A 13,197-nucleotide genomic window follows, 5' to 3' on the forward strand; every position below is an offset into this window, starting at 1 on the left:
CTCCTCTCCTCTCCTCTCCTCTCCTCTCCTCTCCTCTCCTCTCTGTCATTTAATCTCTTAGCATCCTAGGAAACTCTGTATGATGCAGAGAAGGTGCTGAACTACATTGGAAATCAATTGTCAAAAATGCTTACTACGTGCTAAGCACTGCGGCAACAAAGAAAGGCAAAAGCAGAGTCCCTTCCCTTAAGAATAAATGCTAGCTTTTCCATAGCACTGTAATGGAGGAGACTATATGAAATCAACCATATTCATACAAGACATGTACAGTGCAAATGGGAGATAATCTCAGGAAGGCACTAGCATTAAGGACAGGGAAGGCTTCTTATAGAGGGCAATGAACTGAGTCTTGAAAGAAGCTAGGAAAGCCAAGAGGTAGAAGGGAGAAGGGAGAACATTTCAGATATGGGGAACAGTCAGTGAAAGGGCACAGAGTTGGGAAAGAGAGCGTCCTGTGTGAAGATACTGGATGTTTGAAGTATAAAAAGTATGGAGTAAAGCATTAAAAGACTGGAATGGCAGGAGGGGGGCAGCTTGTTAGGGGCTTTAAAAACCAAATGAAGATTTTCTATTTGATCTTGGAGATAATAGGGAACCACTAGAATTTATTTAGTAGGGAGGGTAGCATTGTCAGATCTGTGCTTTAGGAAAATCACTTTGACACCTGAATGGAGGATGACTAGACTGGGAAGAGATTTGTGGCAGGAAGACCAACTCGCAGGTTATTGCAATAGTCTAGGTGTGAGGTGATGAGAGCCTGCCCCAGGGTGGTGGCTGTGTGAGTGGAGAGATGGGCGCATATACACAAGATGTGAAAGTAGAAACAAGACTTGCAGACAGAGTGGATATGGAGGGTAAGGACGTGACCGGACCTGAGAATGACTTGGAGATTGTCAGCCTGGATGCCTTGTCTTTGACAGTAATAGGCAAGTTTGGGAGAGAGAGGAGGTGTTTGGGGAAAGATAATGATTGGTAATAATGGTTTGGGTAGAGGGAGTTTCTTGTTCAGGAAGTTCCCCTATACTAAGGAAATCACAGGTGCAGTCCTTATTTCTATCCTACTGAGCAGCTAGGATTTCTCATGACCTCTAATGCCTTCCTCCAGGATAGGTAGGATTTGAATAGGCAGAGGGGAGATGGCAAGACATTAATGCTGATTCCTCACCCCACCCCTTTCCCCTCAGCAGAAACTCCTTCTGAGCAGCTCACTTTTACTAGGCAGGGAAATCTATATAAGAAGCTAATTTCTGCCCAAATTACTTTTTCTTCTGGGAACATCTGACAAGGAGGGTCCTGAAAATAGCACTGGCTTTTCCCAAACTCCTCCAGGATTTTCTCTGCCTTGATGTCTCATGAGTACTGGGGTCAAAAGAGAAGCTGTCTTGCTCATTCTAGAGTGTCTACCCCATGGAGGCCTCCAAGGGATGGAGAAGGGACCTGTTCTCACATGCATGGTGAATGAAAACAACATCAGAGCTCTCTCTGGTCTCCGTCTCAGTGGCGTCCTTTTGCTCAGATATATTTCCAGTGATGAGAGGTAGCTGGCGCTCAATCAAAACCCTGCGGTTGTATCCAATGTGCTGTGGTGCTCTTTCCCTGGACCTCTGGGGCACCGGGATGACATGTTGACTCATGAGGCCCCTGAACACTGCTTCAAACAGGGGGCTCTTTTGGGAATGTGTTCTGTGTGCTCAAAATTCTCCTAAACATATAACCAACAGTTGCTTAGCAATGAGAGTCTCATCACAACAAATCAGTGTCAAACCCTGATTGGGGACAGACAGATGCCAGGGTGAGGCAGTGATTTTTCCATTGTTGGACTTGACAAAGCTCATCTTTTTCCTTGGACTGTCAATAATGACTTGTTCCAGCATCCTGGGATCAGGGCAGGACTTAGTTATAGGAAGACAGCATATGTCTTAACAGAAAGATAAAATAATTCCAAACCCCACGATGGGTCACTCATGAAATTAGTGGCTCAATTGTAGACTCCTTTCTCCATATCCACTGATTCCTCTCCACTCTGTTCCATTTCCACTAGAGGAGACACTGAGACATGATAAATAGAACACTCTATTCAGAAGACCTGCTAGGGTTTTTGTCCTGACTTTGTCACGTATAATCTGTGCAACCTGGGGCAAATCACTTACCTCCTTTGGGGGCAGCTAGGTGGCTTAGTGGATAGAGCATTGACCTGGAGTCAGGAAGCTCTTGGTTCAATTCCTGTTTCAAATACTTACTAGTTATGTTTCCCTGGGAAAACCACTTAAATTCTTTCCACCTCAATTTCCTTAACTGTAAAATGGGGATAATAATAGCATGTACCTCCCAGGATTTTTGTGAGGATCAATTGAGATAATATATGAAAAGTGCTTTGCAAACCTTCAAGAGCTAATAGTGCCTGGAACATAACATAGTAAGCACTTAATAAATGCTCTCTCTCTCCCTCCCTCTCTCTCTCTCCCCTCTCTCCCCCTCTCATTTTAGCTAGTAGTGGTAATAGTAGACTCAGTTTCCTAATCTGTAAGAAATCGGCTTAGATCAACTTGAAGGTCTCTGACGTTCTCTAAGTTTATTTTTATGAGCCCTTTTATCCTCTTACCCTCAAAATACAGATTGATTTTTCTGTTTTAGGAAAAAAAATTTCTTAAGTATAGAGTTAGAAGGTATCTTTGAGATCATTTAGTACAACCCTTTCTTTTTAGAAATGAAGAAACCAAGACTGAAAGGGGAGTGATGACTTGCCTTAAGACATGCAGCTAGTTGGTGTCAGAAATGTCACTAGAACCCAGGTGGCCTGAGTCTTAGTTTAACATTCTCTATTACATCATACTTTCTTCTTGAAACTTTCTCAGTTTCATTCAGTCACTTACATGCTGTAGCAAATGTGTAGCTCTATGTTGTAATTTAATCCAAGGCAATAAACATATATTAGGTGCCCACTGTGAGCAAGGTGCTACTGGGTACTGAGGATACAAGGACAAAACAACAAAAAAATTCCTACTCTGAAGGAGCTGAGGGAAATAAAATGTGTAAACATACATGTAGAAATACATAATAATAATAATATATAACAAAACAGAATATAATTAATTTTATATTTATAATTTATTATGTGATATATAATATAAAATAATATGTAAAATATAAATATTATATATGAAATTGAGGAGGGAGAAAGTACTAATTGCTAAGAGATCAGGAAACACTTCCTATAAGGAGATATTGTGTTAGTTGAGCCTGGAAGGAAACTAGGGAGTCTCAGAGACTGGGGTGAGGAGGAAGTTCATTTCAGGCAAGGGGTACTGCCTATGCAAAGGCATGGACGTAGGAGATGAAATACTGAGTAGAGACATTGTTTTGCTAGAATGTTCAGTGTCAGAAGAGGAGTAATGTGCAGTAAGTCTGGAAAAAAAATAAGTTCAAACCAGATCATCAATGGTCAGGTGGAATCTCTTGAAAGTCTCTGAAACAAAAATATCCATCGCCTCAAAGAAATAGTATACTTAGATTACCAACCAGAGAGAAGAGACTATATAGCTTCCCTCAGAAAGTGTGAGAGTTAAGTAAGTAGAGCCAGGAGAATGAATTATTAGATGATCACAATAACATAAAGAAAAAATGAGAGACTTCAGGACACAGATCAATGCAATGGCCAGTATTAATTCCAGATGATTGGCTGTGAACCATGCTTTTCTCTTCTTGACAGAGAAGAGTATAGACTCCAGGTATGGAACGAGACCAATGTGTTAGTTTCTTCTGCTTAATGATGCCTTTTTTTGGTTAAGTAGAAAGAGAGAAAACAAGCATTTATTAAGCACCTACTGTGTGCCAGGCACTTAAAAATATCTCATTTCATTCGTACAACAGCCCTGGGAGTTTGATGCTATTATTATCTTCACTTTACAGTTGAGGAAACTAAGGCATATAGCAGTTGAGTGATCTGTCTAGGGTCAAACAGTACATGTCAGAAGTCATATTTGAACTCAGCTCTTCTTGACTCCAGGCCCAGTGCTCTATCCACCGTGCCTTGTAGTTGCCTACAGAAAGGTTCCATGGGGGATGGCGGCATCATTGAGAAGTGATAGTAGTGTTTTTAAAAAGCATCACTAAAATATTTATTTAAAAATTTCATGCTGATGGAAATTGGCATAGGTAATTTTCATATGAGAGAACCTTTTACATGAATAACAATAGCTAGCATTTATATAGGGCTTTAAAGCTTGCAAAGCATTTTACATATATTTTCTCATTTGGTCCTCAGAACAACTCTGTGAGATATGTTCTATGATTAGCCCTGTTTTGTAGAGGAGTAAAACTGAGGCACAGAGAAATTAAGTGACATACTCAGGGTCACATAGCTAATAGATATCTGAAGCAGGATTTGAACTTAGGTCTTCCTGACTCCAAGACTAGTACTCCATCCACCACTTTACCTAGCTGCCTTTCTGTTAGAGCTGCCATGAAGTCCACAACTACTCCTGACCTTCCCTCACTAACTAGATCAGGTCTTGTGGTGATAGAAGGTCCTCAGAAGTAGGGTCTGCTCCAGGGTTCTGCTAGGTCACCGAAGAGCCTTCAGCATTTCTTCTCCTTGCTCCTAGGGTTTCTGCCTTGGTAAAACCAAATGTTAACTGCCAAGGTGATGTCCTGGTGGCTAGGCTGGAGCTAGCCCAGAAGCCTCCATGCTCTAGGGCTCATAAAAGGAGAAATAGCTGGTGAAAGTAAGGGAATGGATGCCAGTTTCTAGATTCTGGCTCCCACGCTTGGTTAATGAGACTGAGGTCTGGGCTCTGATGACAGGTCCCTTTGAAGAATTAGACTGAGACTCTTATCCCAGCGACATGGAGTGGGAGAGATGAGTCTTGACTTAGCAGTCAACCAAACGGAGAATGTTTTTTATGAGGCAAGGCAAGGTTCATGAGTAGCTAAATAACAGACTAATGAGATGTTCTGCTAGAAATTTAGCATTAACTTTAATGAGAAGAAAACTCTTTGTAACATGCCAACGCCCACTGGTATGGGGATATAAGAGCCAGAGCCAGGAAAGGGCTTTCAGGATCTGGGGGACCTGCTTACCCTGATCCACAAGCAACATTGTACCTGTACAATGGCTTCCCAGGGCTACAAAACTGCCTTGTCTTCTGGCTCTCTCAAGGGTCTGTATGGGGCAAGTGGGGGATCCACACGAATGTCCACGGTATACTCTAGCAGCTCGTGTAAGCTCCCAAGTCTCTCTCATGGGGGCCGAAGCTTCTCAACCTGCTCTGTTGGCCTAAGCAGACCCAGGTGTAGGACCGCTAGCTGGCTGCCTGCTTTTTGCCCTCCCACTAGTGGGTTCTCTTCCAGCTATTCTGGGATTGGAGGCTGGTTTGGTGAGGGCATCCTCAATGGCAATGAGAAGGAAACCATGCAGTTTTTGAATGACCGCCTGGCCAACTACTTGGAGAAGGTGCGCCAGTTGGAGCAGGAGAATGCAGATCTGGAGGGCAGGATCCGGGAATGGTGTGAACAGCAAGTCCCTTACATGTGCCCTGACTACCAGTCCTATTTTAGGACCATTGAGGAGCTCCAGAAGAAGGTAAGAGCCTAGATATCAATGTGCTATCACTATACCTTGGAGATGTGCTTCCATACAGGTTGGAATTGGTGTCTTCTGATAACCCAGGAGATACCACATAAAAGATTTCCTCCTAACCTTCACTCAGACCAGGAAGGGCATGCACACTGAACTTGGGATCATGGGAGCCTAGATTTAGAGCTGAAAGGGACCTTAGTCTAACTCTTTCATTTTTACTGATAAGGAAATCGAAGCCCATAGAGCACTGGGCTTGGAATCAGGAAGCCTCATCCTTATGAGTTCAAATCTAGCCTCAGACCTTTACTAGATGTGTGACCCTGGGCAAGTTACTTATCTCTGTTTGTCTCAGTTTTCTCATCTGTAAAATAAGGTGGAGAAGGAAATGGCACACTACTCTAGTATGCCAAGAAAACCCCAAATGGGGTTACAAAGAATTGGACATGACTGAAACGACTGAACAACAAGATTAGAAATTTGCCTAAAGTCCCACAGATAATAAGTAAAAGAAAGGAAGGAAGGAAAAAAGGGAAAGAAGGAAAGAAAAAAGGTAGGAAGGTAAGAAGGAAGGAAAGAAGGAAGTAGAAAAGAAAGGAAGGAAAAAAGAAAGGAAGAAAAGATAGAAGGACGAAAGAACAGAAGAAAAGAAGGAAAGACATAAACATTTATTAAATGCCCACTGTGTGCCAGGCACTGTGCTAAGTACTTTACAAATATTATCTTATTTAATCCTCACAACAACTCTGGAAAGTAGGTGCTGTTATTAGCCCCATTTTACAGTTGAGGAAACAGGGCTAGACAGAGGTTAAATGATTTGCCAAGGGTCACATAGTAAGTGTCTGAGTCCTGGTTTGAATTCAAGTCTTTCTGACTCTAGGCCCAGCATTGTATCCACTGTACCACCTAACTGCCTTTAGGCAAGTAAGCATCAGATCCAGAATTTGAACTTAGGCCCTCATTAAACATGGCACCCTTTCCACTGTACTACATTGCCTCCATAAAGACGTTTTCTCTCTCCTCAGCCTATGTTCTTTGAATTTATGGTTACTAAGAGATATATGCAAGCAGAAAAAAAAATCAGATTCTGGAGGACACTTAGACTCTTTCCTCTTGCCTTTGAGTTAGATGAAAATCTTGTTCTCCAGGAGCCTGGAATGAAATGCCCTGGAAGGAGCCTGATCCATTTTTGTCTGGCTTCTACCTCTCAGTATTTCTGAGGCTCATTCACTCATTCATTAATTTATTTTGCACTTTTGTTTCCAGACTCTGTGTACCAAGGCAGAGAACGCCAGGCTGGTGGTGCAGATTGACAATGCTAAGCTGGCTGCGGATGATTTCAGAACCAAGTAAGTTTTCTGGAAGGGTCAGGGAACTGGCCTTATCCCTAGATATCCTCCCACCTGCCTGTTAGAACCAGGACACTAATAATGATACAACTAAGTGTTTTGGATAGAAACTTGGGATGAGTATAGTGGAAAGTCTACTGGCTTTGGGGTTAGAGAATCTGGGTTTAAATCTTGACTCTGATCCTTACTATCCATGTGTTTTAGGAAAGACTCAACTGTGTTGGGTCTCAGTTTCTTTATCTGTAAAATGCAGAGGTTGGGTTAGATGAACAATTCTTAAGTTGAGGTCCATGGAAAGAGGAATTCATTGGTAAATTTCAGGAGGGCTATGAACTTGGATGGGAAAAATAGATTTATTTCTATAAAATACATTTATTCAAAAAGTAAATAGATAAAATAGATTTATTCAAAAATAGATTTATTTCAATAGATTTAATCCTATGCATTTTATTTGATGCATTTAAAAACATTGTCCTGAGAATGGGTCCATAGGTTTCACTGGCTTGCCAAAGGGGTCCACGACACAAAGAAAGGTTGAGTCTTAGCTTTAAGCAGTGTCTGGGTCCCTTCTCATTCTAGATTTATGAGCCTATGAAGTACCACCAGTACAGGTAGAAGTATATTGATTTTTAATCTCCAAATTGGAGGCAAGATGACATAGTGGGAAGAGCCAAGTGGCTGAATTCAGAAGATCTGGATTCAAATCCTGCCTCTGAAGCTTACTTGTATGATCTTGGACAGATTATCTTTTCTGAGCCTCTGTTTCCTCATCTGTTAAGCAAGGAAGGTGGTCTCTGAGGTCCTTTACACCTCTAGGTCTATGAGACAGGCATTTTATCTTGCATCACTCTGCTGGCTGATTCCTGGGACTGCTTCATGTACACAGGTATGAGACTGAGGTGTCCCTGCGCCAGCTGGTGGAGGCCGACATCAATGGCCTGCGCAGGATCCTGGATGATTTAACCCTGTGCAAGGCCGACCTGGAGGCCCAGGTGGAGTCCCTGAAGGAGGAGCTACTCTGTCTCAAGAAGAATCACGAGGAGGTAAAGACCAACCTTTGAGGCTGGATTAGTCAGAATATGTGAGGTCTTTGGGTTATACTTGTTTCTCTCCCCTCTACCCCCCCAGGAAGTGAATGCCTTACGCTGTCAACTTGGAGACCGGCTCAACATAGAGGTGGACTGTGCCCCTCCTGTTGACCTGAACCGTGTGCTGGATGACATGAGATGTCAGTATGAGACACTGGTGGAGAACAACCGCAGAGATGCTGAGGATTGGTTCAACACCCAGGTAGGTGACCAGACACTCATTGGCAGCTCTGGCTTCTCAGCACCTCTGGTGCCCAGTGATTGTCTCTTGACCCAGTCCTTTGGGGTGGGGTGGGGTGTTTCAGACAGAGGAGCTGAATCAGCAGGTGGTATCCAGCTCAGAACAGCTGCAGAGCTGCCAGTCAGAGATCATCGAGCTGAGACGCACGGTCAACTCCCTGGAGATTGAGCTGCAGGCCCAGAACAGCCTGGTGAGCAGCACCCCTGAGACCCTCTAAAATCTAGCTGCACAGAGACATAAGTGTTCCCTCCCCTAACTCTTTGCCTTGTATAAAACGCAGTAAATATCCCAGGATTTGGGCTTCTCTGGGAGTCAAGGGCCTCAGGCAAAGGAATGTGGATGACAACCTGAGCCCAAATCTTAAATTTTGTGTAAAACACACAGTGATTGTAGACTCAAGGCCCAGGAGGAATAGACAAGTCCCAGCAATGGTTTCTGTGTTTATGTAAGTGAGTGAACAGATAAAGCTTATGAGTAATTACTAGTTACTCACAGATGTCAGGAAACAGACGAGATACTATCTAGGTTGCAGGGGTTGGTGACACATGGAGAAGAATGGACTGATCTCAAACGAGATGCTTATTTGGATTTCCAATCTAGTGTGTGCCAACTTAGTGCAACCTTGCCAGTGCCTCATTATTTGGCAAATCCGTTCTATTGTCCCTGGCCAGGTGAGCTGCCAGGTCCTTTCACTCTCCCAGATTTTCCATTTCTGGATTCTGGAACCTCAGGCATGGGAAAATTTGCTTAGTCTGTACCAAATGAGAGAGCAAGGCATAGGGGATTGGGGGGTAGCCTTGGAGCCAGGAAGACCTGGGTTCAGGACCCATTTCTGACTCATGCTGCTGAGTGGGGAAATAGTTAACCTTTCACAGCTCCAGGCATTCTCTAAGATTACAAGTGGAAAAGAAAGTGTCAATTTTCCTTTCTAGAGAGAGCTTCTTCATGGGGAGTTCCATAGGGCAGTGAAATCACACCTATTCCTCTATGACTGGCCCTTAGTACCTTCTCAGTTGCCTCTTCCCCAGCAGCCAGCACATAAACAGTTGCACCTTGATCACCTCCAGACCATTAATATGCAAACCATCCATTGATGCAGATCAGGGACTCTTTTATAATTGATAGCATTACAGAGTTGCCTCAAGGCATGGTGAAGTTGCATGACTTCCCCAGGCCACTTACTAGTTTGTGTCAGGACTCTAACCCAGGATTTTCTAACTCCAAAACCAGCCCTTGAGGCACTGTACTACACTGCCTCTCGCATAGCAGGGACTTAATTGAATGGAGTTGCATGAATAATGCCTGTCAAATGGAAATGAATGAATAGATCATCAAAACCACACAGATGGTAGCTTCCCTTAAACTCATCTTTTCCTTCCCTAGAGAGATGCTTTGGAGTCAACCTTGGCAGAAACAGAAGGTCGCTATAGTTCCCAGCTGTCCCAGATGCAGTGCATGATTGGGAGCATCGAATCTCAGCTGACTGACATCCGCTCTGACCTGGAACGTCAGAACCAGGAATATAAGGTCCTCTTGGATGTTAAGGCCCGACTGGAATGTGAAATCTCCACATACCGGGGCCTACTGGAGAGTGAAGACTGCAAGTAAGTATCCTCGAGGGACAGGCAACTGTCCATTTTGCCCCAATACCATTTACAAAGTTCTGCCTTTCTCTTCCCCTAGGTTATTGATTTAAGTTTTGAAAAAGGATTAATTGAATAATGACACTAACTCTTCTGTCTTTTTCTTTGCCTTAGGCTCCCCTGTAACCCCTGTACCCCTGATTTCTCACCCTGCAAGCCCTGCCTCCCCTGCCCCACAACTGTTTCCTGCAGCCCCAGTGTGCCCCGCACAGTCTGTGGACCACGTACAGTCTGTGTGCCCTGCCCTGGGGGCCGATACTGAAGTCAGGCTGCTCAGAGAAGCTTCAGGATCCTTTATTTCAGGGTGTCTGTTTGATGGAAAACGCTCAATCACAATCCTGCTCTTCTGGGGTATAGCACAAGGTCCTTGGTCCTGAACCCACTTTTGGGAAAGGCTAAAATATAAAAAGTTTTTTTTTTCAAAAGATTTACTCTAAATCAGTCCCTAAGGCTGGGTTTTCTTGAAGGTCTCAACTCCTCATCATTTCAATATTTCAGTGGGTGTCATGGTCTTTGTTCTCAGGATGTCTCCTGTATCGTATTTTGCTTCTGGACACTGTTCAAAATAGATACCGAAATACACAGGAGTGCTTTTGTTAGCTGGCTAATAAAGGTGATTTTGCTCTGGCATCTCATGCCCTGCTTTCACAGTGGCTACTCTGTTTGTTTATTTGGTTTATTCCTAAGAGCTATTTGAAAGCCGAAAGATTATTGCATGTAAATGGATGAATCACAAGGCTTGCCCAAAATGTTGTGGATGGGGGAGTGGGAGAGGGGGATACAGATCTGGCCTCTGTGGAGTGAGACCACTCTTCACTGTTTCTTCTGTGGTCTTTCCCTGGCTAAAACTCAGCAATTTTTCTCCTTTGTCCAAATCAGTGTGAAAGAGTTTTTGTTTTTCTTCAGACCCCCTTTCAGGGGACAACCTCTGGTTCAGTGTGTCCTGGACTCATTCCAACTAGAATCATGATATCTCTCTTAGAATAACTGGGGTGAGTCAACTAGAGTTTAGTTATTCATGGGATGTGAGAAGCAGTATTTTCAAACACTATTTTCCCACTTACAGCACGAAGAGAAAGCACTTCTCTTATGCCAAAGGATAGCCTCACCCTGCGATGCTTCCCAAGCTGTAGGATGTGAATTCAGCAGAGGGATGGAAGTGTTTCACTTTGAACTGCTAGAGAAATGATTTCTAGATGCAGAGAATAAACAATTCAGTTCAATGAACATTAGTCAATCAATCAATGTTTTCCTCCCCAAACTCTCATTTCATTTCTTATTTCACTTTTTATCTTTCATTTCATTTCTTCTTTTCACTTTTGTAGTCTTTGTGGTCAAGTCACACTCTGAAGCTCTGTTCGTAGTTGTGGGGTTATTTTCTCCTTCTGGGCTTATCTTTTGTATGTCTCTTAACCAGTAGTTTTTTGTGTTTTATTCTTTTTATTTATATTTTCAGCCTCAGGCCTTGGAATTTTGTGCTTGGGCCACCAGTCCCCTCCAACTCACTTGGATAGGTTGGGTTGATCTTGTTTGGTCCTGTCGTCTCCATAATCTTTTTTTTTTTGTTTTGTTTTTTTGGTGAGGCAATTGGGATTAAGTGACTTGCCCAGGGTCACACAGTTAGTTAAGTGTTCCATATCTGAAGTCAAATTTGAACTCAGGTCCTCCTGACTCCAAGGCCGGAGCTCTATCTATTGCGCCACCTAGCTGCCCCCATTTCCATAATCTTAATGTCACTGCTGGTCTAGATAAGGTAACTGATATTAGGTTCTACCCTTTGCTTCAATCCTGGTTATTTTTTTTTTATTTTAGGCAATTGGGGTTAAGTGACTTGCCCAGGGTCACGCAGCTAACTCTGGTCTGAGGCCAGATTTGAACTCAGGTCCTCCTGACTTCAGGGCCAGTGCTCTATTCACTGCGCCACCTAGCTGCCCCCCAATCCTTGGTTTTTGTCTTAGTCTCTTGGTGGCCTCATGTGGTTCAGTGCTTGACTAGTCTTTTTCTCTTGTTTGCCTGATCCTCAATCAGGAGCTGGCTTTGTCCTTTGCTCTTTTAGACTGGATAGAGGGGCTTGGTTCTGGATCTTTTCATATTTCTTTATCATTGGTTTTTCTGTGGCTATTTTCAGGTATTTGCTAGTTAATATGGGAGGGACAGGTTTCTCTAGATTTGCTACAATTCTCTCTTAACCAATAGTCTTTGAGCCCAGGTATTTAACCACTTCTGAATCTAGACAGCTGTACAAGACTAAATTGTATCTAGACTAAATCTTTCTGTGAATGTGTATCTAAGGATGTGTATCCAAGAGATGTTGTGGAAAAAAAAGCAGCAATATCATGGGAGAGGTTGATATACTTCTATTCCTTGCCATTGTAACTCCTGAGTCCCAATGAGTATGCTTCCCATCTACAAAAGCCAGTCACAATGATACCATTGACTCTTGAACATGAAACATTTACTGAATAATACAGCGAAAGCAAGAATAATTATAACATTTATTCATTAGATGGCAAAAGGTCAAATGGCCATTATGTTTACTCAGTATAAGACAAAAGTAGGAAAGAAAATCAAAACATTTCAGTCTACACGTAAACCTGGGTCACACTTTTCCACTGATGTACAAGATGTTTGGTGGGTGTGGGAGTGGAGTGAACTTACATTTAAAGAAACTGAGCATTGAGTCATGTGAGGAGGGAAATCCCAGTACCTGGGGAAATTCTTTGATATCTTTATGGAACAGTTCAAACCACAAACCCACACCTGCTGGGCAAAAAGGCTTCCTTGCTATCTATCTTTCTGCTCCCTTCCTGGTCTTCACAGTTGTCCTTCTAGGAAAAACCTCTTCTCTACTATCAATGGGTCACCAAAGTAGTGCCAAGTGCTTCCAGCACATAGCTACCCTTACTGAGCAAGGCTTAAGTTCTTTTTAGCAAAAAAAAGATCTTCATAGCTTCTAGCACAACTATAAATCCTGTCTTTTGCCTTCTTACCTCTCTCTTAAGCTGGAGAGGGTGGTAAAAAGCAACACAGACACCCTTGTGAGATTTACCCTCTCAGACTACATGGCCCTAGAGGGCAGTAAGCCCAATTAGCTCTTGCCACACAGTGGGAGGATTCTGCTTTTCTCCAACTGGCTACCAGCCAGTATTCTCCTCCAATCAAACTCTTCCTCTCATTAGCTTCAGATTCTACCAGCTTCTGTATTCTGTTCACTATAAGTAGCTTCTTTCATCACTTTCTGTGCCAGCCATCTGTCTTCTTCTTCTTCTTCTTCTTCTTCTTCTTCTTCTTCTTCTTCTTC

At 43.0% G+C, this 13,197-nt stretch overlaps 1 protein-coding gene across 1 annotated transcript; it reads left to right on the top strand.

Annotated features, from left to right (window-relative positions):
* The first annotated feature begins 5,045 nt into the window (after positions 1–5,045).
* Positions 5,046–10,526, top strand: KRT35 (keratin 35). Its single transcript, XM_027870569.1, has 7 exons — positions 5,046–5,581; positions 6,842–6,924; positions 7,811–7,967; positions 8,053–8,214; positions 8,318–8,443; positions 9,637–9,857; positions 10,011–10,526. The coding sequence occupies exons 1-7, from the start codon at positions 5,111–5,113 to the stop codon at positions 10,156–10,158; spliced, it is 1,368 nt and encodes a 455-aa protein (XP_027726370.1). The 5' UTR covers positions 5,046–5,110; the 3' UTR covers positions 10,159–10,526.
* Positions 10,527–13,197: the final 2,671 nt, after the last annotated feature.

The sequence above is a fragment of the Vombatus ursinus genome, unplaced genomic scaffold, assembly GCF_900497805.2.
Source record: "Vombatus ursinus unplaced genomic scaffold, bare-nosed wombat genome assembly UNPS02014797.1, whole genome shotgun sequence".
In the NCBI taxonomy this organism is placed as follows: domain Eukaryota; kingdom Metazoa; phylum Chordata; class Mammalia; order Diprotodontia; family Vombatidae; genus Vombatus; species Vombatus ursinus.

Excerpts from the sequence above, each read along its gene's own strand:
- KRT35 (XM_027870569.1), top strand. The coding sequence starts at position 5,111 with ATGGCTTCCCAGGGCTACAAAACTGCCTTGTCTTCTGGCTCTCTCAAG. Across the intron at positions 6,925-7,810 it reads GCGGATGATTTCAGAACCAA|GTATGAGACTGAGGTGTCCC; the intron begins GTAAGTTTTCTG and ends TCATGTACACAG. Across the intron at positions 9,858-10,010 it reads CTGGAGAGTGAAGACTGCAA|GCTCCCCTGTAACCCCTGTA; the intron begins GTAAGTATCCTC and ends TCTTTGCCTTAG.